The 26,605-nt window shown below is 49.4% G+C and overlaps 8 protein-coding genes across 8 annotated transcripts; 3 read left to right on the top strand and 5 right to left on the bottom strand.

Annotated features, from left to right (window-relative positions):
• Positions 1–248: 248 nt before the first annotated feature.
• On the bottom strand, positions 249–4,978 carry PEX2_037650 (putative anucleate primary sterigmata (ApsB); the record flags this gene model as incomplete). Its single annotated transcript, XM_016741040.1, has 2 exons — positions 249–2,924; positions 2,981–4,978. The coding sequence occupies 2 exons, from the start codon at positions 4,976–4,978 to the stop codon at positions 249–251; spliced, it is 4,674 nt and encodes a 1,557-aa protein (XP_016593801.1).
• A 618-nt stretch (positions 4,979–5,596) lies between these two features.
• PEX2_037640 (Sec7 domain protein) lies at positions 5,597–9,697 on the bottom strand (the record flags this gene model as incomplete). The annotated part of the gene is made up of 1 exon (XM_016741039.1): positions 5,597–9,697. The coding sequence occupies one exon, from the start codon at positions 9,695–9,697 to the stop codon at positions 5,597–5,599; it is 4,101 nt and encodes a 1,366-aa protein (XP_016593800.1).
• A 1,359-nt stretch (positions 9,698–11,056) lies between these two features.
• Positions 11,057–12,197, top strand: PEX2_037630 (unc-50 family protein; the record flags this gene model as incomplete). Its single annotated transcript, XM_016741038.1, has 5 exons — positions 11,057–11,160; positions 11,211–11,310; positions 11,373–11,376; positions 11,489–11,826; positions 11,886–12,197. The coding sequence occupies 5 exons, from the start codon at positions 11,057–11,059 to the stop codon at positions 12,195–12,197; spliced, it is 858 nt and encodes a 285-aa protein (XP_016593799.1).
• Positions 12,198–12,544: 347 nt separating this feature from the next.
• Positions 12,545–13,418, bottom strand: PEX2_037620 (PDGFA associated 1 family protein; the record flags this gene model as incomplete). The annotated part of the gene is made up of 3 exons (XM_016741037.1): positions 12,545–13,177; positions 13,244–13,311; positions 13,370–13,418. The coding sequence occupies 3 exons, from the start codon at positions 13,416–13,418 to the stop codon at positions 12,545–12,547; spliced, it is 750 nt and encodes a 249-aa protein (XP_016593798.1).
• Positions 13,419–13,895: 477 nt separating this feature from the next.
• PEX2_037610 (putative MFS monocarboxylate transporter) lies at positions 13,896–15,275 on the bottom strand (the record flags this gene model as incomplete). Its single annotated transcript, XM_016741036.1, has 1 exon — positions 13,896–15,275. The coding sequence occupies one exon, from the start codon at positions 15,273–15,275 to the stop codon at positions 13,896–13,898; it is 1,380 nt and encodes a 459-aa protein (XP_016593797.1).
• A 988-nt stretch (positions 15,276–16,263) lies between these two features.
• Positions 16,264–19,206, bottom strand: orlA (putative alpha,alpha-trehalose-phosphate synthase subunit Tps2; the record flags this gene model as incomplete). The annotated part of the gene is made up of 3 exons (XM_016741035.1): positions 16,264–16,430; positions 16,486–18,742; positions 18,799–19,206. 3 exons carry the CDS (start codon positions 19,204–19,206, stop codon positions 16,264–16,266), a joined length of 2,832 nt encoding a protein of 943 aa, XP_016593796.1.
• Positions 19,207–20,051: 845 nt separating this feature from the next.
• On the top strand, positions 20,052–21,620 carry PEX2_037590 (uncharacterized protein; the record flags this gene model as incomplete). The annotated part of the gene is made up of 1 exon (XM_016741034.1): positions 20,052–21,620. One exon carries the CDS (start codon positions 20,052–20,054, stop codon positions 21,618–21,620), a length of 1,569 nt encoding a protein of 522 aa, XP_016593795.1.
• Positions 21,621–22,098: 478 nt separating this feature from the next.
• PEX2_037580 (DNA repair protein SMC6) lies at positions 22,099–26,078 on the top strand (the record flags this gene model as incomplete). Its single annotated transcript, XM_016741033.1, has 12 exons — positions 22,099–22,182; positions 22,229–23,164; positions 23,211–23,438; positions 23,489–24,048; positions 24,096–24,189; positions 24,240–24,505; positions 24,552–25,208; positions 25,258–25,360; positions 25,411–25,569; positions 25,631–25,773; positions 25,828–25,876; positions 25,932–26,078. 12 exons carry the CDS (start codon positions 22,099–22,101, stop codon positions 26,076–26,078), a joined length of 3,426 nt encoding a protein of 1,141 aa, XP_016593794.1.
• Between the last annotated feature and the right edge of the window lie 527 nt (positions 26,079–26,605).

The raw sequence follows: 26,605 nt of genomic DNA, 5'->3' as shown, positions 1-26,605 counted from the left end.
GATTCGTCTTGATAGAGCATATGGACGTGTGTATAAAGTACAACGAAACAAAAAATGAAATGCACAAAAACCCTGATAATCACCTCAACAAGATGTTGTATGTTGTACCCCCGAATAAAATAAAACGCCTTTCCTTGGCTCATAATCCTCGTAAAATGATCATTACAAGCAGATGCGATAAGTGTAATGTGGAAGCGAAACACAAACAGACGGTGGGTATTATATAGTACAAGAGAAAACTGACGAAATCAAACTTCGATGTCGACGGTGATGCCCTCCCCTTCACTGGAGCTGAGAGCTTCATCTGAGACAGGAGGGCGACTGCGATTGCCGCCATCTGCAAGGGTCCCGGAAGGCCCGCGCCGCGTACGTTCCCGGCTAAGCTGATCTCGAAGTCTCTGGTTCTCAGCATCGCGCTCCTCGAGTCGCTTGCGAGCGCCACTGCGGTCTAGGAGGCGACCTTCACGTTCAGATTTGAGTCGTTTCTCCAGCTCATGCAGCCTGTGAATCCATTTCTCATCGCCACCATCCCAGCCACTGTGTGAGCTGCGCGTGCGTGGTATCATCGTTCCAGTATTGTTGTTGGTTAATGTGCTGCTAGAAGAGGAGTGAGAGGGCTGCGGAAGTCCGCTAACACTGCGAGCGAGGCCTTTTTCGGGGCGAGATCTTTCAGCGACAGCTGTAGAGCTAGAACGCCCGAGGGATCGTTCCGACTCTGCCATTGACGCTAAAGAAGGGGATCGGGGCCCCGATGCCATGACGGCAGCCGCAGCCGCAGACGCAGGACCCTGTCCTCGTGAGTTGGATTGAAGCAGATTGAGTTCAGCTTTCAGTAGACGGTTCTCGCCACGCAATTTAGACATCTCCGGCGTGGAGCTCGACTGTCCGCGACCGGATCGCATATTTTTCAAAGCCTCTTCGAGACGCTCGAGCTTTTTGATACGTCCGTTATATGACAGCTCAAGCGTGTGATAACGCTTGGTCAACTCGTGGTCAATGCTCTTGATGCGAGTCTTGAAATTCGCCATCACACCCTCGACAGTCTTCATTGCAAGCAGAAGGTTGCGGCTGAAGCCCGGCCAGAACAAAATATTCCCAATGACCTCCTGGCTCGGAAGATTACCGTTGATAAGACTGTTGGAGTGCGCCCAGTCCGGCCCGCAAAGCCCAGATATTTTCTTCCAAAGGTTAAGGAACATGACGTTCCTCTCGCTAAGCTGGTCCTTGAATTGCTGTTCCAGCGATGCGTATCTTTTGCGGTCCTCGGTCCGCGCTTTTTCCAGATCTGTGATACGGGAATTGCTTTGCGTAATGGTCCGGGATGCCTGCTGGTGAGATTTTAACGACGACTCAAACGACTGCTTGTCGGCTCGGCGCGCGTGTCGTTCGCGATCCAAAAGTTCTGAGAGTTTGCGTGACTCAAGCCCATGACTCTCGAGCAGAGCGTCGCGGTTTCGAAGCAGAGTTTCTTTCTCGTCTAGCTGCGAGCGGATGCTCTCCAAGTCAAGGGCGGTCGACTCGAGTTCCTTTTGCAGCTTCATGATATTGGTGATCAAGCTCGACCGACTGCCGCTGAGATCACCCAGAGTTTCTCTTAAATTGTTTTCAAGGTCCATCAGCCGTTCTCGCCAGGTGGAGGTTTCAATCTCCTGGGCTGAAAGGCTCTTCTTCAGACGTCGGACCTCCTCCTTGGAAGCTGAAGCTTCGCGGTTCAATTCATTCATGATACGCTGGACATCTTGCTTCTCCTTGCTTCCAACCACCTCTCGCTGGTGACGTTCATCTGCCAGTCGTTGCTCGAGTTCTCTAGTCTTCTCTTTTTCACTGACCAAGCTCATATGGTAGTTCTTCAGATCCGATTCGATGTCTCCGATGCGGATCTTATCACCGTCTTGTTCTTCGCGAAGGAAAGCAATTTCATTCTGGCTCGACTCGATCTGCACCGTCAGCCGCTGCACCTTGGTGTTAGCCTCAAATAGGCTCTTCTCCATAGACTCCATCTCGCGATTGGTCTCCTCAAGTTCTTGCTGCACAGATTTGTATGCGGCCAGGTTGTTTTGTGCGTCCTCCTCAAGGCGGATGATGCCTTCGCTGGCAGACCGCATCTCGGCTTGCAAAACCCTAAGGGTTTCATCCTGATTTCTTAGGTCTTCGTTCATGCGCTGGCACTCAACAATCTTCTGGTCGAGTTCGTCTCCAAGTGTATCCAACTCTTCCTGCGCCTCGGCCCGCAGGTCCTGGAAAGCGGCATCTCGTTCGTTTGCCATATGTACGGCCTGATCTCGTTCTTGCTGTAGATTTTGCATCTCCTCTTCAGCTTGATCAACATCAGCCTGGTATGCTTTGTCAAGAGCCTCTAGTTCTCCAATATAATCCTCAAGTTCGGCTCGGATGGCTTGATTCTCAAGCTTGAGAGTCGACACTAGGTCCCGGAGTTGTCCATTCCGGGCTTCGAGTTCATCACGGTCCATGTCGCTGCGTGACATGCCCGTTCCATCGCTAGCCTGAGACGATGGTCGGATGTGAGTGCGCGAGGCGGAACGGTCGAAGATGCTGTCTCCAGCTATGGATCGGCCAACATGACGACGCTCGCCGAGCTTCAATTCTTCGATCTCCTGATAAAGACGTTCCTTTTCTCGGTTGCGAGATGTAAGCATTGAAGTCTGAGCACTAACTTCTTTTCTTAGTTCTGCATTTTCCTGTTTGAGGAGCCCCAGCTCTACAACAAGCGTGCTGTTGGGAACGATGGGAACTCGGTTGCCATCTCTATCAGAGGTGTACGAAAGAGAGTCGTATTGACCAGGCTTTGTGACAGAATACATCTCACTCCGTAAACGAATCGACTCATCCCGAAGTCTTCGATTTTCTTCCTCGGCTTGCTCTCGTGCTGAGGTTTCTGCGTCAAGCATATCCTTCCACATCTCCTGCATGGCTAATTAGCTTGGACCTGATTGGTTGCGTCCATCTGACTCTGACTTACTCGCTCTTCTCTCGCGCCTGCTTCGGACTCTCCCGCACGATTATCGCTGAGCGACCTGACCATCTCAGCCAACCGTCGCTTCTCGCTTTCCCGTACGATTGTTTCCGATCTCATTCGCTCGATCTCGAGTTCATAAGTTTCAACCCGTTCGCGTAAGAAGATGATCTCTTCGTCTTGTGCCGAGTCGCGATCACCTTCCTCTGATCCTTCGGGGTCATGATTGACCATAGAATCCTTGTCCGATTGATGGTCTTTCACTTGCTTTTCCAAGTCCCGAATCTTGCGTCTCAGGCTTTGATTGTCCTTTGAGAGCTTTACCTTATCTGATTTGAGCTCAACATTCTCCGAGATCATCTCCTTGATGCCTTCCTCGGATCGCTTGTTCAGCGCCTCATTAAGAAAATGGATTCGCATTTTCAGGTCAAAGTTCTCCTTCGCCAGGCGATCAATGGTGCTGCTTTGTTCCTTGAGGGTCAAGTTCCGGCCACTTTTCGCAAACGCAGGGGTCGAGGCCCCTAAAAGCTTCTCTGGGGACGCTTGGAAGTCTTCCCGGAACCGTTGTGCAAACGTAGTAGGAATCTGAATGCCTTTAACACGATCGGCAATTGCTGTATCAGTGGGGACATTGCTGTCTAGTGGCTTCGCCTTTGGCGTTGCTGGTGCTGAGGTGTCTTCATGGTCAACAGGACCGGCACGAGAATGTGGTGAGCCTTCCTCCTCTAGTGTATGTAGGCCGCCATCCGTTGGACCAGGTGTATTTCTTTTGTCAAGTGGATTTTCTTCGCTATACCCCGAGATCCCAGATGCCATGCTGCCGAGACTAGTTGTCCTGGCCATATGCGCACGACTTCCAGGGTGTAAGCTTCCATAGTTGTCAGATGTCGCGCCTCCTGTTTGAAGGGCATAGTCCGCGCCCAGTGTGGCATCGCTGTGAGTTATTTCGGTGTTATTACTTGCGAGCGAGGAGTGTGAGAGACGATGGGCTGATTGTCGGCTAGTCAGGTACTTCGGTCGGCTGGCTCTACGACTACCAGTAGCACTGCCACTTTGGTCACTAAAGAGGTGCGACGCACCGGGCGACAGGCTGCGGGAGGTGTTTCGAAGTTTCGAGGGAGTGAGCTGCGATTCGTTCTCGGCCATAGAAAATTCAGATCTAAAGGGGCGCTCATCCTGAGAGAGTTGGCTGGTTTCCTGCGCATTTTCGGACGATGTGGATTGATTTCGGCGCAGCGCTGCAGCTGCCGTAGGTGACGAGGAGAGGGAGTCAAGCAAGGAATTGTCCTCATGTCGTTCTGCAGGGCTAGGTGCCGAGTCCAAATTCGTATTCGGCTGCTCCTCCTCGCTGTGTTCCTCGTCATCCACCGGGTTTGTCCCGGCTGGTTCTATGAATGAGAGCTGTGAGGAGTCCTGCGTTGTGTCTGTAGGGTCATGCTTGGGAACCCCAACGAGGTACGTATCATCCGCGCCAGCAGTGGGACCGCTCGCAGCCACATCAATTGTCGAGGGTTCCGGCAGAAAGCTCGACTCAATGTCCATCAGTTTGCGGCGCATTTCGTGCTCTTCGATTAGGGTTTGGTTATTGCCGCGTTCGTGGTCGCCATTTTCGCTCGATGGGTGGAATAAACTGCTCTCGTCGCGGTCGACCGAGGAAGGAATAAAGCTGTGATCATCCAGATCTAGTTGGGTCGATGTCATGGTAAATTCAGGGTCTTCATGGTCTCGGTCTTCATGGTCTCGGTCTTCATGATCCAGCTCTGAAGGAGTTGTTTGCGCGTATTCAGATTGGGACTGTGTTACCGAGTTCGGAGGGAGACCCCTCGGTGCGTCCTCTGCCATGAAGTATTCGGAACTGAGATCATTCAAGGTCTGATCTGGCGTCTGGAATGCCGACACAGAGGGGGTGCGCACTGTAGTTGTGACGGGGGAGATGACGCCTAGTGTTTGGGTATCCACTCCCTGCATCTCGCTACCCGCTTCGATGGGCGAATGAGCGCTCATTGTTGTATTTTGATGTATCAAAAGCAGAGAGAGTTGGAAAAGAGAGAGAGAGATAAAGCTATTGTGAGATTCAAATCCTGAAGTGAAAATGAAGTTTGAATAGGAATTTGAAAAGTCATCTAGCAAGAGCATTTTGGCATAGGTGAATTGCATGGATACAACGACAACGGTATGCACACGGCCAGGCACAATTATGTATTGTTATTGCCACCCACTCTTCATACCAAGTACATTAATGCCACGCATATATCACCAAACTACAACTACAGTTTACATGTACACAAGGAACAACATTGAAGGAAATATACAAATCGATGATATTCATATGTAAAAACGACAATCATGGTATCCATAGCATCACATCACCGTCCCAAGCATTAAACGGAATAATCAGTAATCCACGCCATCACAGAACATTAGAAGGAAAGAGAGGTATACTAGACAAAGTTGTATCAAACAAAAGTCACAATAAAGAAAAATAAGGGAAAGACCACGACATCAGGTCGCTCTTGAAGGTATGTATCATGGCGTTTTCCACAAGCCAGAAAAAAGAAGGATAAAAAGGAGGGGGGGGTTAGATACAGCCAGTGTATTCGAAGAGGAGAGGGGAATATGCAATCACACTGCAGCCTCTGTAGGCTCTATGGTTGTTGCTTCCTCATCCACTTGAGAGTAGTTGGTTGAAGCGAAAATTCTCTCTTTAGAGCCAATAGCGTTGCGTAGGGAGTCGATATATGTGCGGAATTTAACAATCTCACGCAACAGATACGATGATTTCCGTTCCCAGTTTGCCATGGCCTTGGCGGCGTTGGGGTGGCGTGGTGAGAATGCAAGGTTCATCGCGGAACGCAGCTCATTGTGGCGAGAGAGATCATCTTCCACATTCTGCACGTAGGCCTGCAGGGCCTTCCACTGTTCCTCCTCTGTCAAATTAGAGGCGACCATGCTTTGCTGGGGTGGACTCCAGTCACTGATGTTAACCCGATCTGCGGGTAGTCGGGGTCGCACACCCTGATGATCGATGGAGCTTCGGATGGAGCTTTGAATACTCGGTCGTGCGCCCGATGAAGGCGGCGGGGATCGACTTTCACCGCCGATCAGCGCGCTGTTAATGACACTGTCGCTCCATCCATATTCGATGTTGCTAATGCCTCCTACTAGTGGTTCTTTGGATAATCGCGCGCTCCAATAGTTGGCCGTGGAGACAAATTCTCGGACAATCTCAGGCGTTCCAGCTTGGAAGAGGTGAACCGCCCCAGTAGGCAAGCTCAGGGCCCAGACATGAGGACGAGACTTGGAGTATCCAGGTGATGGTAAGGCACTGGCGATGGTTTGGCGCAGCATGAACTTCCAAAGCTCTTCTGCATTTTCTGTCCAGTTGCCGCCGCCGACTAAAACCCCCCCACGCTGTTTAGTCTTTTGCCGCATCGACTTGGTGGAGTTGTTGAACGAGAAAAGACGCATCCAGCCTTGCTGTATAACCGCAAAACAGTCATTCCAGTTCCGATCCTTCGCCCGTTTGTCCACCGCATCTAGGTGATGCTTATGCTTCAGGCTTCCCTCTTTGGCCCACGGGGCTCCGGCTAGAGCCAACGTGTCATCCTCAAGTAGAGGGGTCGTTCGCTCTGGCTCCTCATAGCTGTATACTGAGGGAGCAGAGTCCTCCCGAATGATGGCCTGGCTCAGAGCGTTGGCAAAACCAATTGATTGTTGGTATTCGCCGCGAGGGAAGTCTGAGCCAAAAGAGTCCACAGACGCTGAAGTGAACTTGCCCAAAGAATATTTACTCCAGGTACTGGATCCAGTCGGACTCCAGACAGATGATTGGTCATCTAGGCTGGTACGGCTGGAGCCCATCATCGAAGGAGGATAAAGCCTCCCAGCTCGGGAGCGGGGTTTGGATGACCATCGCGCAGCTCCATGGCTTGAATTGGCAGAACGACCGCGAGGAAAGATATCGGAACCACTCTTGCTAATTGTACTGGGACTCCTACGAAGAGTACCGCTAGAGGGGCCCAAGAAGTTGTTGGACGACATGCGAGATACTTCACGTTCTGGTTGAGCTCCGAACAGAGGCAGCCTTTGTTTTTGGATGGATGTGTAAAATTCCTTGAGTACTGCTTCAACCTGTTGCTCCCAGGCTCTCACTGTTCCGGTGAATGGCGTGTTAACCAAAGGCCCAGCATCAACATTGGCATCTCCATCTTTGTCAAACGAGCTGTAGGTGACCTCTGGGGGGAAAGTTGCAGATCGCGCCGATGTAGGGGCAGAGTGCGCTTCTTGGGGTTGGGTCTTGGAGCGGTTGACTGGACGCAGCGTCTCAAATCCTTCCGGTGCGGCATCCATTGCCACTCGGTGGATAGTGGGCATGGTATTTCGAACGAATTGGGATTTCGTCATCTTTGAGTCGATGTCAGCCAAGTGCAGATCGGTGTTGAGTAACAGAATAGAATAGCAAATGGTGTGGACAACATCAGTAGCTTTGAAGCCGTGACTCGGGTTGCAATCACACCATCTGGTCGAAAAGGCATCCAGCACTCGATCCACTTGTTGGGTTTCTCCCTTAAGCACCAAACGATCACAAAGAGCCCTAAGAGAGGCAACAATGTTGAGATTAGACCAGTTGTACAGTCGCATGTATGCTTCGCGAACCATTGCCCGATCAGGGTCACCCAGCCAAGCGGCAGCAGGCTCGTTGCCCACCACCTGATCCTGACTGTCAAAAAGCCTTTGAGCTTGTTCCCGGTCTGCAGCGGTGGGTCCATCTTCGGTAGCTTCGCCAGGTCCATCGGTCTGATCCTCGGTGTCATCACTTAGTTGAGACTCTTCCTGCTCAATGAGTGGTGTGTTCGCAGCGGTCTGATAGTTTGACGCTGTTGATACAGAATCGACAGGAGATTCGCAAACCCCATCCTCAGATGGAAGCACCAGTCTGGCTACATTGATTTGAGGAACGTCGACCTGTAATTTGATGCTGCGCGAGAAATCTTCCGCCACGGGGGACAGAGTAGCAGAGGCAGCAACATTCTGAGACTGCTCCCGCAAAGCAAAATCTGTGGAGACTTCGCCAGTCGAAGATCGATCCTTCTCCGCAAGGGGCGAAAGGTCCTGTCCACGAGAGGCAGTAGAGGGCTGAAGAGAACTCTTCGTTTTGGGAGCCCCAGGAGCTGAAACACTCTCTCTTTTCTTCTGCGCCTGCAAAAATGCCGGTTGTCGAATCTTAGCCTCCCAGTCTGCATTTTCTTTTCGGTCTAATTCCTCGTCGAGGTAGGGATTCATGACCTGCCGCAGGCTGCTCACAGGACTTGGAGCCATCACATTATCCATAGTCTGTGGTGCAAGATGTTGAGGAATTACAATTGGTGGAGGAGCGTGTTCAGGCACCGATCTCTTCCTTCTACGGAAGAATGAAGATTTCTTATTCACAACCTGATGGGGTCCTGTGCAAACGGAGGACGGAGAAGCACCTGCAGAGCTCTTGGCCGCCTGCTGAGACCGTACCCTTGGGCTGGCAGTCCCATTGGTTTCTCTGCTCTCGGTTTCTTGTAAGTGTGATAGGTCATTGGCGTTTATACTTGCTGCATCTGCCGGACCAGGGGCTGGAATCTTGGATCCAAAGACACGCCGGAAGAAACCTGGACGTTCTTTTGTGCTTGTAACAGGATTTCTGGAGATGTTGTTCGATATTGTGGTAGGTGGCGTTGGTTCTGGGGGAGGAAAAGCAGGCTTGTTATAGGAGATGGTCGGGCTAGGAGCAGGAGGATCTAACGATGCCGTGATGGCCGGAGGGGGGTCAAGATCCGTGTCATCCATATTTGGGAAGTCGTTGTCCCGAGTTCTGAGGGTCCCCGTGCCGATGTTTTCAGGTCGAACCTTTCGAATCTGAGGGGCATGAGCAGATTTCATACTGTTCCGTCGCGATGCTACTGGTGTCCTACTATAATCATGAACCTTTCGGGGTCCTGCTGGGACACTTGGGGTGGGTGCAGCATCGTGATCGTCGTACAGCGTCGAGTCCTGACCAACACTGGAATCAGCATAAGGGGCGAACGCCCGTTTTGGTCCACAGTCGAAGCTGGCTGAGCGTCGGCCCAGGCCATGATCTGTGCGTGCTCTGGGGATTGTGTACGAGTAGTCCACGGTGGAGGATGAGCTTCCTTTGCTGCCTTTTCGGGCAGTGTTTGTTCGTGGCATGGTTCCGGTACCACCGCGCGAGCTTCCCATCTGCCTCGGTGTTGTCTGGTGATTGGAACTGCTGTTGCTTCGCCGATTCTTAGCTGCCGTGATCGTTGCATAGCGGTCATTCCCATCTTCGTATCCGTAGTCTGGTTCTGAGGACATTGAGGAGGAGAATGTGTGTCCGCGGTACCGGCCGTGCGAATCAGATTCTTGCGAGTAATGACTGTGATTGTCGCTTTCGAAGGCGGAATTGAAAAGACGGTAGTCGTCTAGAAAAGATGAACTAGGGGCAAATTGATCGAGCGAAAGAAGCATGTTGTCGACAATCGACGTCCGCGTAGCATGTTGCGGGGATAGAGACAGATCATGCGGGTCTCGATCATCTCCCGACTCACTCATTCTTGTCGGATTATCCATGACATCTGGGAAAGCATCATGGATAGATGGTCGAGCTGGGTATCCACGCTTGGAAGGATTGTATCTCGCGGTTTGGGAGGGAGGTGTATGGGGAGGAGAGTACGCTTCCCGTTGCTGGGACATAATTGCGCTAATAGAAGTTAATTATTGTCTTCCAGGCTGATCAATTCCCATCCACACGAGGGTGAGGGGATGATCATCTTTGTAATTGAAAGGATCCAAGGGAATCAAAGTCAGTGCTAGATTGTAACGTACCAGATATCAGGTCTCACAAGGTGATTTAGGGAGAAACTGATGGACTCGACCTGTAGTATCCAATTTGACGGATTGAAGGGTAATTCACTTGGTCATTGTCCCGCGAAGCAAGGGATGTTNAAAAAAAAAAAAAAAAAAAAAAAAAAAAAAAAAGAATGTAAAAAGGTTGGCAACAGGGCCGAGTAATGCAGAGAGACAAGTAACCAAGGTGGAACGAACTCCTGAGAGTGAGTCGGTTTGGCGGGAACTTTTAAACTCCGGTGAACGGTGGGACTGTATGTCTTTGTTTTCTTTTTTTTTTTTCTTTTTTTTGGTTTCTTTTGGATTTCTTTTGGGATTCTTTTTAAATCTATGAGAAATAAGAAAGATACAGTGGTTGAGGGAGAAATTGCAACTAAATACTTGGGCTTTTTAGGATCTGCCAACGCACAGTATTCAGGGGTTTAATACATTTATATGAAGATACCTGACTAGTTAACTAATTATGGACTACTCCGTAGTTAGGTACATATTAAGTCTATATATACTTATATACTACATGTGTACGGAGTATGGTATGGTGTATGCGTATTACTCGATATATCAATATTTTCCTTATGAAATCCTTTGAACAATATGTTGTATACACTAAAAGTACATAAGTGGAGCCGTGGGGGGATGGAGCTACATTTGTATAATGGATGTTGATTTCCGTGGTGAATAAAGAAATACACTTACAACATATGTTGTATATAAGCATTTATATATCTAGATGTATATATATAGGAGTACATTCCAGATACTTATAGGACATTCTCTACTCCGTACAGTATCTCCCTGGTTATCTATCCATATATCTTGACCATATGTGTACTCCGTACGTCCGTATGTACGGAGTCTTTAACCCCTTGCAGAGTGGATTCTCTTGATAGGGAGCCTTTTCCAGCGGGATTGACACTTGTTCAGAAGATATATGAGGTAAGAACTGTCTAGACATCAAACTCGAGCCGATGAGAGTATATGGAATAGTATGTCCATTGAAAACCAAATCATACCTATATAGATGGGTAAATGTACACAAAATAAATAAAGAAATGACTGGGGAGATACCCCAACACGTGACCAAGATGACATAACCGGGCCCAACTTGCATCGGGATACACGTACAACAACCGGACTGCATTGTGTATGTTCCGAGACTGATTTCCCTTCTCGAAAAAGAAAAAAAGAAAAAAGGGATCTAAGATCATGAACCCTCATATCTCCGTTCCCCGCCAACATGCCGGCCCTGCCAACTTCGGTTCAACACCCGCAACCCAGTCTAGCGTCCGCATGCCGCGCTTCTTCAAGAGGTAGGATCAAAGAACCTCGACGCGAGAAGCAATCACTGATATGGGACAAGGCTCTTCAAATTTCCACAAATGGACTTTGAGATGGCCATTTGGGAAATGACTTCGTTGTTAATCGCACCTAAAAAGGTCTTCAAATCGATATACTACCATGTAAGTACTCTTGACTACCCTATCGGGCCCCCGAACTATGCTGACCATGCCATCGGATCTAGAAACGTGAGTCTATATATTCCAAGCTCGGCTCAGGCCTCGATTGCGCAAACACATCCAACCTTGGCGATGCCAATTGCCATGGCCCTAGCCGAGCACTATTGACACCTTCGAACAGAAACCAAAAACACATGGCACCGGCCTGATCCGTCATTCACCTACCTACTATCATTCTTCCTCGTCCTCACAGCCTTTGCCTGGGGCCTTGCTTATCGGCCGGGGTTTGGCGCAATCATACGCCTCACTTTCCTCTTCGTGTTCGTGCATTTCATCGGCTCCTCACTGCTTGTCTCGACCATTGGATACTTCATCATTGGCCGTCTATTCGGTCCGAATGGAGCTGCCGCCTCTCTGGCGGGCCTGCGGGGCTCCCGTGGTCGAAGACGAGGTGCTGCTCAGGGTTTGTTTACGCAGCCAGGGGAGAAGGAGCAATTGGAGTTTGGATATTGTTTTGACGTAAGATTCCCCGTAGAATCCTGTGGAATATTTAACCTTCTGACACTGCCCTTGTATAGGTGTCCAACCGGGCCTTCTTTCCCCTCTATCTCCACCTCTACGTGGTACAGTTCCTCCTTCTGCCACTCCTCACCCGTAGCCCGAGTGATTTCCTAGCTACTTTCCTCGGAAACTCGCTCTACCTCTCTGCTCTTATTTACTACACCTACATCACATTTCTGGGGTACAATGCTCTCCCCTTCTTGCACAACACAGAACTTCTACTTGTGCCCATCCTCATATTCGCCGTTATGTGGCTAGTCAGCCTGATTGCCGGTTGGGGCATTGTCATGCAAGGCCACAGCGTGAAAGGGTTGTTCTGGGGCGTGTGAAGTATGAGGTTTCCCACAAATACACCTCTTTTCTTGGCTATTTCGTCTCCCTGGGATTTAAATCCCGTGTATGAAACTTGGAATATCTTTTTTTTTCTGACCGGCTCATCCATTTACCCAGAAAAGCCAGCCCGAAAAATGAGGTGTTTCTCTAATGTTATGGGGGCGTCGGTGTACATGATTTCATTTAACATGATTGGGCATATTTTCTACTGTCTAATTGATTCCAGACGTCCATTGTGAGGAATATCTCAACTGTTTGCTTTGTTTTTTTTGTGTTGTCTAGATGTGTAACCAACAACAATCCAACCCAAGTCATGACCGCATATAAAACGAAATCCACGAGATTACTTCTTCTTTCCACCAACTTTCTTGGCAGTCTTTCCTGAGGCCGCGGCGCGCAGACGATCCTCCCGCTCCTGAGCGGCATCAGCACGTTCCTTAGCTTGCTCGTCCTTCTCCTCCTTCTCCGCCAACTTGCGCAGGCGCTCCGCCTCGCGCTGCTCGCGGATAACAGCAAGACGAGCCAGATCCGACTTCGCCTCATCGGTCTTACCCTCGGCGTGCAGCTTCTGGTAACGCTCACGGGCCTGCTGGGCCTGGACGGCCTCACGTTCACGGCGGGACAACTGCGAAATATCCTTGACCTTGGCGGGCTTTTTGGGCTCAGCAGCAGGCTCTTCGACGGCCTTGAGGGTCTGCGAGCGGGACTTGGCAGTGTGGTTGGGGTTGGCGGGGAGCTCGTTGTCAGATTCTTCCGAGTCTGAAGGGGGTAAGTCGCCCGGTTGGGCGGGTCCTTGGCCTCGCTTCTTCAATGCGGCTGCCTTCTTAGCTTTAGCAGCTGCGCGGCGCTCCTCACGGGTTCCTGCGGCTGTGGATGACTCGGTAGGCTTGGACTCGTCCTCGCTAGACTCCTCGGAGCTTTCTTCTTCGGACGAAGAATCTTCGTCACCCGATGACTTGATTTGCTCACCAGGCTCCTATGAAAGAGATGTCATGGTCAGGGTGCTATTGTGGAAATTGAGGTGGGATTGAAGTCCACTTACCCGCCAAAGACCCATTTGGTTACCATCCTTGTCTAATGGCTGGAGATCTCTGCTGAAGTGCTTGCCTCCTATCCATCGTCTGATCAGCTTCAGGTACCTCGTACTCTGCACGAGCACACGACATACCACCTCGAGTTGGCTTGGAGAACTTTCCACCACGACCGCGGGGCGCCATATTTGCTATTTAGGAAATGTTTTCTGAGAACTTTAAAACTCAGCTCAAGTAATGTAAAGCTCTATATCGAGAAAGGATTTAGCGGGTTTTCATTTAGGGGTTTCGTAAGGTTCGCAGGTTTTGCACACAATGGAGGGGCAAAGGTGGGATGTCGCTTCACATTTGTTGCGCCCATTAGAATCAAAAACCAAACCACTTACCTAGAGAATACAAAGTATTGTCAAGACTTCCAATGTTTTGTTAAAAGATACAAACTCGGAGAAACGAGTTCAGTCACAACTCGCGAGTCACCGCGAGTCACCGCGCTCGCATTAATCACATGTGGGGACATTTCTCGTCAAACCACAACTCGTTGATTTGTTAAAAGACGAATACAACCCATACAACCCATATATCTTATATACATTCGTGTGTACATATATATATTTATATCCCTATCTTATTCTAATCTTATATCTTATATCTTATATCTTATTTTCAAACTCGAGCCAGACCAGTGCCCACCTTGGTCACTCGAGCCCCAATCAAGGTCAATCCGCCAAGGAAGATCGCAGATCCCATGAACATTTGGGCATACAAATAATTTCCATCATCACGAACAACTAGCTCACCAGCAATAGGAGACCCTATAAGGGCTGCCACTGCCACCACACTGAGAATCATGCCCATGCGTACACCGATCTTCTTCATATCCGCCGTGAGGGTGCTGAGGGTCGCTGGGAACAACGATTGAATCCCCGCAGCAAAGAGGCCATAAAACGTGGCAAATGTCCACAGCCCGGACATACCGTTGACTGCCGCCCAGCAGTATCCAACCAAGGCTGTCGCAAAACTGAACGGGATCAACAGGTTGAGAGGACCGGTGAACTGATCAGCTAGCAGATTGGGGACCAATCGCCCGACCAATCCGACTCCATTCATGACCAGGAGTAAATCAATGGATCGATCGTTTGACACCCCGATGATGTTACGACTGAAACTGCCGATGTAGAAAAAGCCAACATATAGGCCCCAGAAGTTCATGAACATGCCAATCGCAAACAGCAAGTAGGGCAGCTCGGTGAAGGCAGCCCACTCGACAATCGGACCACTCTTGCGTGGAGGAAGGCGCTGCTTGAGGAACAGGACACAAGGAGTCAACGTGGCTACCGAAATGAAGCCCAGCGTCCGGATTGTCCACCCATATCCGACCTGGGGCAGCATCTTCATGATAACAGCCGGGAAGACCAGACCTCCGGTGGCAGAACCCGACGCAACGATTCCAATGGCGATCCCACGGTTCTTGGCGAAATAAGTCGAGACCAAAGCCAGGGTTGGGCAGAACATGAGCCCACACCCAATTCCTTGGCCAACACCCTGTGCCAGGAATAGCTGCCAGTACTTGGTGCAGAGCGAGGTCATGAAAATACTGAAGCATTCCAAGATAGCACCGCATGATAGAGTAAATGTAAAATAGCCAGCATCGGTGGCCCTGCCGGAGAATGTGCCAATGAAAAACAACAAAAAGATCTGAATGCTGCCGACCCAGGAGATATCCGAGGGTTGATGTCCCAGTGTCTGGGAATAGTACGTCTGGAAGACGCCGAAGCTATTGATGTAGCCCCATGTATTGAAGATGACGAAGTGTGCGAGAGCAACCTGTGACCAAGCCTGAAATCCGCCATCCGGGGGTGGGCCGAGATCTTTGCCAGATTCCCGAGTGCGCACCGCCGATAGTGTACGGTTCAGGGCGCTGGTGTTGGTAGGTACATGGGAAAGGTTGGGTTCATAGCCAATAGTTGATTCTTCGTCTGAGGAGTGGTGAATGTGGCTAGGATCTATGCTCTCGTTCTTTTGCTCTCTATGTTCTTCAGTCATACTTGAGGGTTTCTTGGAGAGATCGACCATAGTAGAAGTTGACATTGGTTTTTTCTTTTTTTTTTCCCCCTTGAGACGCCTTTTAAATGCAACTCCAAAATAATAGAAAATGAGTCAAATCAAAATTGAGGGAAATTTCTTATAACGGGGATCCTTCCGATCGTCTTCTCGCCTATTCGCAGAGATGGCCGCGCCCTTCGGATGGCATACGGGTCCACTTCCGAATAGCATATCTTGGTATTTTCTTATATATGTTGTATATTGATATGCCCATATATATCATGTTCTGCATATAGTAAATATATCTCATGGAAGATTTAAGATCTTGTTTTATGAGGTTATATACTTGGCTTTTGTAGAGTTGGTGTAGGGTATGGGGTATGGGGTACATGCTTGTAGTATGTTCCGCTATTTCTCTTTCTTAAACCCTCCAAGTTGAATAGCCTTTGATATCTCCATGATATATATGTATACTGATATACTTATATACTTACATATCTATATATCGTATATGACCCCACACTCACTTGATATGGCGCAATCCCGGGGTCCCCGCAAAATCGGTTGTCTCGGATATACAGAGATATTGTGACTACATTTGTGTATGTTGTACATACAACATAAAAATTGGGGAAATTCAATAGCTATCTTTCTAACATGTACATACATGTGAGTCTATACAGAGACATGGCAAAGGACCCTCTCTTACGGGGTAAACACACAGGCATAAACCCGAGCCAAACAAGCTAAAACAATGGTCGCGTGAGGTAACGCCTGTGTTGCCACCTTTGAAAGCAGTTGGGAGTGTCTTGATATGAGGACCAATGGCCCTCTAGCAATAGATTAAATCATCTTCAAGACGGTATGGTGATAACTTCCGGCATGCCGACTCTAAAACAGATGCCAAGGCTAGATTCCCCGGAAGCATGGCGTGTACTTGGCTGTGGTAGGTAATCATGGGTTTACTGGTCCAGGTCTTGTTCAAATCTCAGTGGTCTTGGTTGCCGCTGCTGAAGAGCATCTGAATCGATCCAATAACATCGGCCGGTTCCAATAAGTGCCAGCTGGCATCGGTCTGCTTTGAGCTGGCACCCACCGTAACCGAGTAAACGTGGTCGCGTGGTAGATCAAACTTCTTGAGTGCTCGGAACATATCTAAATTGCATGTCAATCCACGGTTTCAGCACGAAGAAGGTGAGAGCACTTTTACCTTCATCAGTGAAGTCATCACCCAAACATAGGATGAACTCTGGGGCCTTCCCTGGGGCCGTGCCATATTCGTTGACCAACCGAGTGGCGATAAACCCCTTGTTCACAAAGGTCGGTCGGACCTCTAGATTGGCCTTACCTGCCATGACTTCCACATCCCACCGTTTGGCGACGGTGTCCTCCAAAGCCTTTCGACACTCGCGGGCCTGGAACGCACCGTACTCTGGGTCTGCGCGACGATAGTGCCAGGTCAATGCTACCCGTTTCCGTTCAATGAATGAACCCTGGGTCCGCTCTGTGTAATGTTGAAAAACATCAACCACTTCCTTCTGCCATCCCATGTTGCTGCTCTCGGCCAGGTTCTCCCAATCCTCAGATCCGGGCTTCCGGATAAAACAACCGTGCTCAGCACTCAGTCCAAGTTCTGGAATATGGCCCATCCACTCATCCAGGAAAGCCTGGTCCCGTCCACTGATGATCCACACGGCATTTCGTGGATCGGCAGATAGGCTCTTCAGAGTACGGAGTACCCGATCTGAAGGAATGGCCGCCTGAGGATCCTTGACAATCGGCGTCAATGTGCCATCGTAGTCGAACATGAAAAGTCGTCGGCGAGCCTTACGGTACTGCTTCATTAATTTCGCGCGATCGAGTGCAGGCGTAGCGACCGATTGGTCAAAGGACGAAAGGTTGGTCAGTAGGCGATTGAGATACTGCCTAGACCACATAGAAACCGTGTTGGTCACCACATGCTTGTATAGTTTGAGGTGTTGCTCCTTTCGCTGCTCGGCGGGCATATTCAATGCTTGGTTGATCGCTCCAGCCACCCCAACCATGTCCCACGGGTTGATGTGGATGGCACTGGGCAGGGTGCCCGCCGTTCCGGAGAATTCAGAAAGAATCAAAGGGCTGTGGTTGGTCTGTTGACAGACAATATATTCCAAACTCGTGGTGTTCATGCCATCTCGCACCGTAGTGATCAATCCGACGTCGGCCACACGCAACAGCGCGAAATACTCGCGCGGGGACAAGTATTGTGGATAGTACTGGACGGGCGAGAAACTCAAAGAGCCAAATCTTCCATTGATGGTCGAAACCAAATTGGATATTTGGCCAGCAATCTTGTTTTCTGGGTCTTCCTTCTCCTCTTCCACGCTGGTTGGACTCGTCACCTGGATGAGGACAACTTTGTCACGCCATTCCGGATAGCGCTCGAGGAAGATCTCGAATGCCTGTAGCTTCTGCGCGACGCCGCGAACACTGTCCAGCCGGTCACGGCCAACAATGATTTTCTTTCCAGCATAGAGCTTTCGAATACCCAACACAGTCTTCTCGATATCTGGAGCCCCAAAGGCTGCCTTCTGAATAGAATGTGCGTCGATGCCAATGGGGAAGACATCTACTGCAACATGGGCCCCGTAGGCATCAACCCCGGCAGAGTTGGACTCAAAGCCTAAAACACGCGTGCAGCACGAGGTAAAGTGTCGAGAGTAGGAAAATGTTTGGAATCCAATCATGTTGGCGCCCAGGACTCCCTCCAGTATCTCCTTGCGCTTTGCAAGACACCGGACAAACTCGCTGCTGGGAAAAGGCGAATGTAAGAAGAATCCCACGTAAATATTCGGGATACGTTGCCGCAGCAGGCTGGGCAGGAGGAACAAATGATAATCATGAACCCAAACAACGTCTCCTTCTTGGTATTCCTGCACGATGCGATCCGCAAACAACTGGTTCAGGCGCACATAATCGGCCCACCACCGCCGCTCAGATCGGCCATCTGTCGGGCCATGTTGCTTGTAGTGAAGTAGAGGGTATAGCTCACGTTCGGCATAACGGCGCCATCTCCCCTGGTCTTTCAGCAGAATAGTCTCTTCTGGCTCTTCTGATGCATCTGACAACCACACAGGCAATACCCGGCCATGACGGCCCGAGCTCAATTGTTCATCGAGTCGTTCTCGGTCCTGTTGGGTAACACAAATTCCCTCTACCAATGGATGTGCGGGTGCCTTCTTGGTTCCATCCACGGGAACCGGGGCAGCAGCCTTGTTCAATGGTTGGTTGGCAACAAGATTACTTGGAGTCAGAGGTGCTTTGACTGCAGGATTGGGATTGATTTGCTGCAAAGGTGATTTCACATCCATATCAGGCTCGACCTCTCCGGTCCAGCCTACCAAGGTGTGTGACCACGAAGTCTCGTCCGATGCAAGATGTGCAAATGAATCGAACAGCGCTGAAGTACCGGAGCGCGACTTGAGAGTCTGTTATTCGGTCAGCCAATACGATCTCCCAAATAAACAGAATGTGCCCCACGTACCCAGTCTGATCCCGATCGAAAATTGAGCTTGTATGGTATGCAGAAAGCGGCGCTGATAACGCGGCCACTCAAACGAAGTCCTGGGTGTTGTACGCGTGGGTCAGCCTCAGGGGACATGGGAGAGTCTGACTTCAAGCTTAAACGACGCAACAGATCCGTGCCGGATGATGCTCTCCCTGCAGTTTGCACTGGCTGGGGCTTCGTCTCAGACGGGTCGGCGGTTACAGCGTCGGCCCCGGGGAGATTGTCAAAGTATGAAGGGGCCTCGCTCGACATCCCCTCTAGACTAGGTGTCGCATTTGTCGCTTCGGTATATGCTTCATTTTTGAGCGCCTTTAATCCAGGTCCAACGAGGACTGGGTTTGGCTGGTCATCGGGCACCTGCGCGGGGCTCTCTGGTTCGGACATGGCGGAGCAGCCAAGCAACGTTATATGACGGGAAGATTGAGGATGAGATCCGATGGGTTGCAATTAGACTGTAATAATTAGGCTACAATTGTCACATGCTCTAAGGTCCGGGGAAACCTTGGACGACGGTGGATTGGGAATGGGGGAGATGATCAAGGGTACATACCTCGGGGGGTTAGGACTGAGTCGATAAGCAATGTCGGGGAAAATGGACTATCGCAAGAAAGCCATGGACGATTCAAGGAAGATATTCAAGTCAAAAACAGATAGACTATACCTAGGTAGGTAAAGAAAGGAGAAATAGGAGATAGTAAGGATGGAGGGGCAAGCGGTGAGGTGAACTTGTCTTATCGAGAGTTATCGAAGGGAGATGACCTGGGGAACCGATTAGAGACCTTGAGAGATCTTTCAAGTTCACAGATTCAAATATGTAATATAACTAATATAGCAACTGTTTTTAAGATGAAGATAGAGACAGAGAAAGAGTATATGGAGGGGAATTTGTGGATATTTCCTCAGTGCTACGTCATGTATACATTTCTTTTTCTTTCTATGTTGTATATCGTATATATTGTATACATGTGTATGTATGTATTGAATATGAGGTACTTCTAGTTCACAATGTACTTTTTGATCTATATGAAGTATCTTGGTATATTTAAACGTACTAAGATAGATGTAGAATATTACATATATTATATAACTATTATAATATACATCCACGTACGGAGTATATGCAACTGCAAATACCCCCTTTTATCACATGGCCGTTTCTGCCTGAGGCATACACCCTTCAAATAAAGTCGACCAGAAAATAATCTTGGGAAGCTGCATGCATCCTCGGCATGGTGACATCCACTCCGGTGTCCTCCTTTGCTCTCAAATTCCCTAATACTGTTATGCAGTTTTCGAACCTACCTTTACGCATCCGTCCCTCTCGCCTCTTTCGCCCATTCCATAGCTCCGTTGCAGCAGCTAAGACTCCCGATGTCTTTGCTAATAGCCTCCGGAAGACCCTAGAAGCTCATCGATCTACAAATCGGTCTCGTTTGATCCGCAAAATTTACCCCCTTGAGGATCCTGCGGGACTATGGCGACCTGAGATTCCACCTGAGAGTCGCGCCGACTACCAACCACCCGTGGAACCAACTTTACCGAACTTGGAATACTCACCTGGTACTTCTGATCCGGTGTCTAAAAAACGCAAGAAAAAGCGCAAAAGTCATGTGGATATATCATCTCATCAATCGCTCATTAATCGACATGGAGAAGATGCGATTCGACCTGCAGGAACAGGTCGTCCAACACAGAGTCCATGGCTGAGAAATTTGGAGCTGCCTCGTGCCAATGCTGAAATCACACTGGATGCAGAAATCCGAGCATTGGAGCAATACCTGACCCCAAGAGCTCAAGAACAAGACCGTGTAGAGAAGCTGAGGGCAGAGATAGCCTCACTTCTCAAAGCAGTGGTCCCACATGCTCCAAGAGTGATTGGTTCCCACTGCACGGGCCTTGTACTGGCGCACTCAGATCTTGATTTTATATTACCGTATGAAGACCTTCCTAGATCACTAGAACGTGATCGAAGACCGAGCCCCACACGGCCTCAGATTCAAGATGCCCACATCCGCCTTCTGCGTCAAGTCCAAAGAGCTCTACAGCACACTGATACATTCGGCGATCATGTGAAACTATCTGACAAGCGAAACCCTTCGCTATCCGCTCGCCACCAGCCGACAGGACTGTTGCTACAATTTTATTGTGGTGAGGGTATCCCTGCCATCACGGAGTATCTGCAAGATTATCAGGCCGAATATCCCGCCCTGCGACCCCTGTACGCAGTGACACGCACATTACTAGAGGCGCGTGACCTTTTTGGCTCACCGCAGGCGAGCATTGGACCGGATGCGCTAGCCATGCTCATCGTGGCATTCTTGAAGATGAACCATGGCCGGTTTCCCGGACCCAATACCTTGGGTGACCAGTTCCTTGCTCTTCTGCAGTTCTATGGCACTCAGATTGACCTCCAGTCTATCGGTGTTGCCGTAGATCCTCCCGGACTCTTCAGCGCAGACATGTTACCTGTAGCTCCCGATGCCGATGAACCTGCCCACCAGCGTGGTCAACGCTCTCTGATTAGTGCCAAGCGGACCGCTGCAGCGAAGCGGAATTTCATTGTTGCGCAACGGTTATGCATACAAGACCCTACCCATTACATGAATGATCTAGGCCGGTCGTGTACTCGGACTTCCGAGTTGCAGAGTGCATTTGCAGCTGCGCATCAGCAGCTTCGTCACCTGTGCGATGAATGGGTAGACGATGGCAATATCAAGAGCTCAAGTGTCCTTGCCACTACTCTGCAGGCTAATTTTGATGGGCTAGAGATTGTGCGCAACCAACTCGCGTACCTCTAGTTGAAGGTGTAATATAGCGGTAGATTGAGCGATCAGCTATTAATCAAACTAAGATCCCCCTCTATGTCTTAGCAACACATGTAAAAATTGTTCGACGCAATCGGTACTCGCATATCCGTAATCGCCTATAGTTTTGGCGTCGGATTCTCTTTGTGGCCACTGAACAAAGAAACACTTGATCTCGTTCTCCCCCTCGGTTCGTACTCATAAAGCAAGACCATTTCAATTTTCTCTACAAGTTTCATCATCTTAAGTTCGACGGAAAATCATCAGAACAAGGCTACATTTTCCCTCGGGGGAATGCTCAGGTGCCCAAGGTGCTCTCATTTGATTACTAAGTCTATTTGACGCGGACGCGACGCGATCTCCTATCAGTTCGTGGGGGTCTTTTGTGGCCGATAACCGTGACCATCAGCTAAGACTGACGAGTCTGCTCGCTATGCTAACCGCTGGCTTTGATTGATAATTACTCCTTCAAATGCCTTCCCGCAAGCGCGTGCAGGTGTCTGCGGACTCCGACGAGGAAAGCGATGGGTCCAGCCAGCCAGCCCTGAATTCTTCGGTACGGTTCCAGCACGTATGACTCTAAGCAGAGCTAACAGTCACAGAGAAAACGACAGCGGACGAATTCAGAGAGCTCAACGAACTCGGAATCTTCAACCTCTCCCGGTGCTGTTACCAACACCGCCGGTTCACTTCTATCCGTCAACGACGATGCACTTCTCGACGACGAGGACGAGCTGGAGTTCCGCCAGACCCAGATCATACAAGAAAAATATTCGCATCTGATCGATGAAGCCAACGTGCCCGCTGAACATGGAATCCTCGAACGTGTTGAGTGCTACAATTTCATGTGCCATGATCACTTCTACGTGGAGTTAGGTCCATTGATCAACTTCATTGTTGGGAAGAATGGCAGCGGCAAGAGTGCGATCCTGACAGCGATTACCCTTTGTCTAGGTGGCAAAGCCTCGGCGACAAATCGTGGCCAAAGTCTCAAAAGCTTTATTAAAGAGGGCAAAGAAAATAGCACGATCATCGTTCGCATCAAGAATCAAGGCGACGGTGCCTATTTGGCAGATGATTTTGGAAAAACCATTATTGTCGAGCGTCATTTCTCCCGAAGCGGTACCAGTGGGTTCAAGATCAAGTCAGAAAATGGGCGCATCGTCTCGACTAAAAAGGGCGAGCTGGATGCCATCACGGACTACTTTTCCCTGCAGATTGAAAACCCTATGAACGTACTCTCCCAAGATATGGCCCGTCAGTTCTTAAGTACATCAAGCCCAGCTGAGAAATACAAATTCTTTGTCAAAGGCGTCCAGTTGGAACAACTCGATAACGACTACCGTCTAGTGGAGGAATCCCTTGACTCGATTGAAGAAAAGCTCAGAACATCGGCCCAAGACGTGCAGGTCCTTCAGAACCGGAAAGAGCTGGCCAAGAAAAAGCTTGACATTTCCGACCAGCACGATTCGCTGAGAAACCGGATCAGAAATATCCGAGGCCAAATGGCTTGGGCTCAAGTTGAAGAGCAAGAAAGAGTCGGTCCCATCCTACCGCCTTTTTGATGATTGACTGACAAGATAGATGGAAATCTCACTTACCGAACAAATCGCCGAGGCAGATCAGAAGATTGCCGAAGCACAGGCTCGCCTCAGTCGCTTTGATGCTGCCTTTGACGAAGTCGCCATGGAGGAAACAGCCGCGGGTGAACATTCCTGGCGAGCTGCTGTGGCAGTGAATGAGGCCCAAGATGAAAGGGACAAGATAAAAGAAAAATTGGACGCTGAGATGGCCGGCCGGCATGACCAACAGGTATGTCCTTCCAGACAGCATGAAATATCTTCCCTGACTGTTTTGTATAGGCGGAACAACGCCAGATCAGGGAATATCTCAAAGCGGCCGAGTCGAGAATCCAGGAAACACAGCAAAAAGTCGACGATGAGAACCAGCGTCTCGCTGATGTGAGTGATGGCGGCTACGCTCGAAAACAAGACGAGTGTGAACAAGCCGCCAATGATGCTTCTGCTGCCCAAAGGGAATACGAAGAGCATCGCCAAGGTGCCGCTCGCCTACGGGAGGATCTCGACACTGCCGAGAGAGATCTTCAAGAAGCAAAAGGTCCACTTGAACAGAAAGAGCGCGAGATTACTCAAGCGGAGAACCAACTTCAGAATCTCGCCAAAGAAGGTGGATCGAGACAGTCCGGCTTCAATGTCAGAATGCCTGCACTCCTGAAAGCCATTGGGCAGGAAAAATCATGGGAGTCAACCCCTGTCGGCCCCATTGGTCACCATGTCACTCTGCTAGAACCGAAGTGGTCATCTATCTTGGAAAGAGTGTTTGGTGGTACGCTTGCCAGTTTTATCGTTTCGTCCAAAAACGACATGAAGCTTCTTTTCGATATCATGCGAAGGGCTCAGTGGTAAGTTAGACCAGAGGTTCATGTTGAAATTGAAGCTGACCTGACAGCAATTGTCCAATCTTCATTGGCTCTGGTGGCCGTTTGGACACGTCGGCCTACGAGCCAGACTCGCAGTTCAACACTGTTTTACGAACGCTTGTGGTAGCCAACCTGACCCCTTCCACGATTTATGGAATGTGCTGACCTTTCAGATCGAGAACGAGTTAGTACGTCGACAGTTGATAATCAATCATGGGATTGAGCAGATGCTGTTGGTCGAGGACGTCAATGAAGCCTCGGCCGTTCTATTTGACGGCGCGCGACCTAGAAACGTCAAGCGCTGCTACTCCATCGATCCAAAAGATCGACGTCGAGGACTCCATCTTTCATACAGCCGAGCTGGAGAACCAAGTCAGGCTCCTGTCATGGGGTGGACCGATGGACCGCGCATGAAATCCGACGTGGCCTTGCAAATCAAGTAAATACTCTTCCTGGAAACCCATGACACTGGCTAATGGCTCTAGCGCACAACGCGACATTATTGCCGACCTCAAACGCCAACAGAAGGACATCGAACAGTCATTGGCAACTGCCCATTCACGGGTCGCGGCCTGCAAACAGGCACTAGACCGACATGGAAGAACCGAGAAAGATCTGCAAATTCAAATGCAACGAATGGAAGATCATGCTGAGGGACTCAGGGACGCCTTGGACAAAGAGAACGCCGAGGATGGACGCATCGATGCACTTCGGGCAGCATTGAAGGAGGCCGAAGATGAGAAGCAGCTCAATGAGGGCTCATACAAGGATAGCGAGGCAGCTATGAAAGCCACGTTGCAAACTCTCAAAGAAATTCGGCGGGAACTGTCGGCCAAGGACTCTGAACTTACAACCCTCCGGGAAAAACTACAAGTTGCCGAAAGCGAGCAAAACCTCGTGAAAACAAAACAAACCAGGATCCTCGACGAGAAGAACGAAGCTGTTGGACTTATTAGCCAAGACAAACAGACCAAGGCTGAAATTGAGGCAAGAAAAGAAGTGGTAAAAGCACGGGTTATTGAATACAATGAAAAGGCCAACTTGGTTTCTTCTCGAGTTCCTGTGGACGAAGGAGAAACACCCGGCAGCCTCGACAAAAAACTTGACAAACTAAGCCGTGATCTGGCTCGCTACAACTTGGAGTATGTCTCTTACAGCTTACCATTTGATAATCAAACTGACCGTCAACAGGTTGGGAAGTTCTCGAGAGGAAATTGCTACTGATGCAACAAGGACTGCAGCAACCTATGATCTAGCCTTAAAGCAACTGGAACAGTTTTCAGCCTTGAGTCAGGTAATTACTCTTTGTTTCAACTTTTGTGATATGGATTAACATTTGTTTAGGCCCTGAAGGATACCCTCCAGAACCGCAAGAAAAGATGGGAAATCTTCAGATCCCACATCTCGTCTCGAGCTAAGGCTCAGTTCACCTATCTCTTGAGTGAGAGAAGTTTCCGTGGCCGGCTTCTCGCTGATCATACCAACAAACTTCTGGATTTACAAGTAAGCCAATTCACGAAGGCTTTGGGGAAATGGACCGATAAATGCTGACTATACTACCTAGGTTGAACCTGATATCACTAAAGACGATAGCACTGGGAGAGGTGCAAAGACACTGTCCGGCGGAGAAAAATCATTTTCACAAGTCTGTCTGCTGTTGTCTCTCTGGGAAGCTATGGGATCTCCAATCCGTTGTCTTGATGAATTGTAAGTTTTCTTCACGTTTTGGTTTGCTACCATGCTGATCTAAATAAACAAAAGCGATGTGTATATGGATCATATCAACCGAAAGATGGCAATTGACATGCTTGTAAGTGCCACACTCCTCCTTCTCGGGGATCATCACTGACTGCTCACTGTTCTAGATGGTTGCCGCTAGACGATCTATTGGGCGACAGTTCATTCTGATCACGCCTGGTAGCAAGACCGATATCACCATCTCTGCCGATGTCAGGGTGAAGGAGTTGGCAGAGCCAGAGCGTGGCCAAACGACACTAACCTTCCGGCGCTGAAATTACCAATTGTCAGTTACTCTTATTCACAGCGAAATACCCTCCAGAAATTCCATGTTTATGCCATATTTGAAATATCTTCCCTCATGTCTACCCATATGGATGTGTGTATGTGTGTATGTGTGTAGTAAATAGTTGTAGTGGTGTGGCACGTGACCCTACCCAGTGGAACGTTTAGCTTCACTCTTTACCTCAAACCTCTTCGCTCCCCGCCATCATAACCTCAATCTCTCCTACCTTTTTTTCCCCTCTCTCTCTCTCCCTCTCTTGTCAACAAAACTGGTTTCTACCATTCTTTATCCTATCTGTGAAATCTCCCAGCTTTGGTATCAGAGATCTTTCTTGGTTCCACACAGAAGCTTTCATTGATCATTGAATACCCGATCTCCCGTCCCCTACAACCTGACTTTATTGGTTTCGACAAACATCCGTCTCCTCTCCTCACATTTCCATCTCGTCAAACCTCTTCCAAAATATTCCTCTTCCAATTTCCGCGCACATCCTTTCACACACTCTTGATCGCAAAC

The sequence above is a fragment of the Penicillium expansum genome (genome assembly GCF_000769745.1).
Source record: "Penicillium expansum strain MD-8 chromosome Unknown contig113, whole genome shotgun sequence".
Lineage (NCBI taxonomy): Eukaryota > Fungi > Ascomycota > Eurotiomycetes > Eurotiales > Aspergillaceae > Penicillium > Penicillium expansum.
This window is presented reverse-complemented; position numbering and strand designations above follow the sequence as displayed.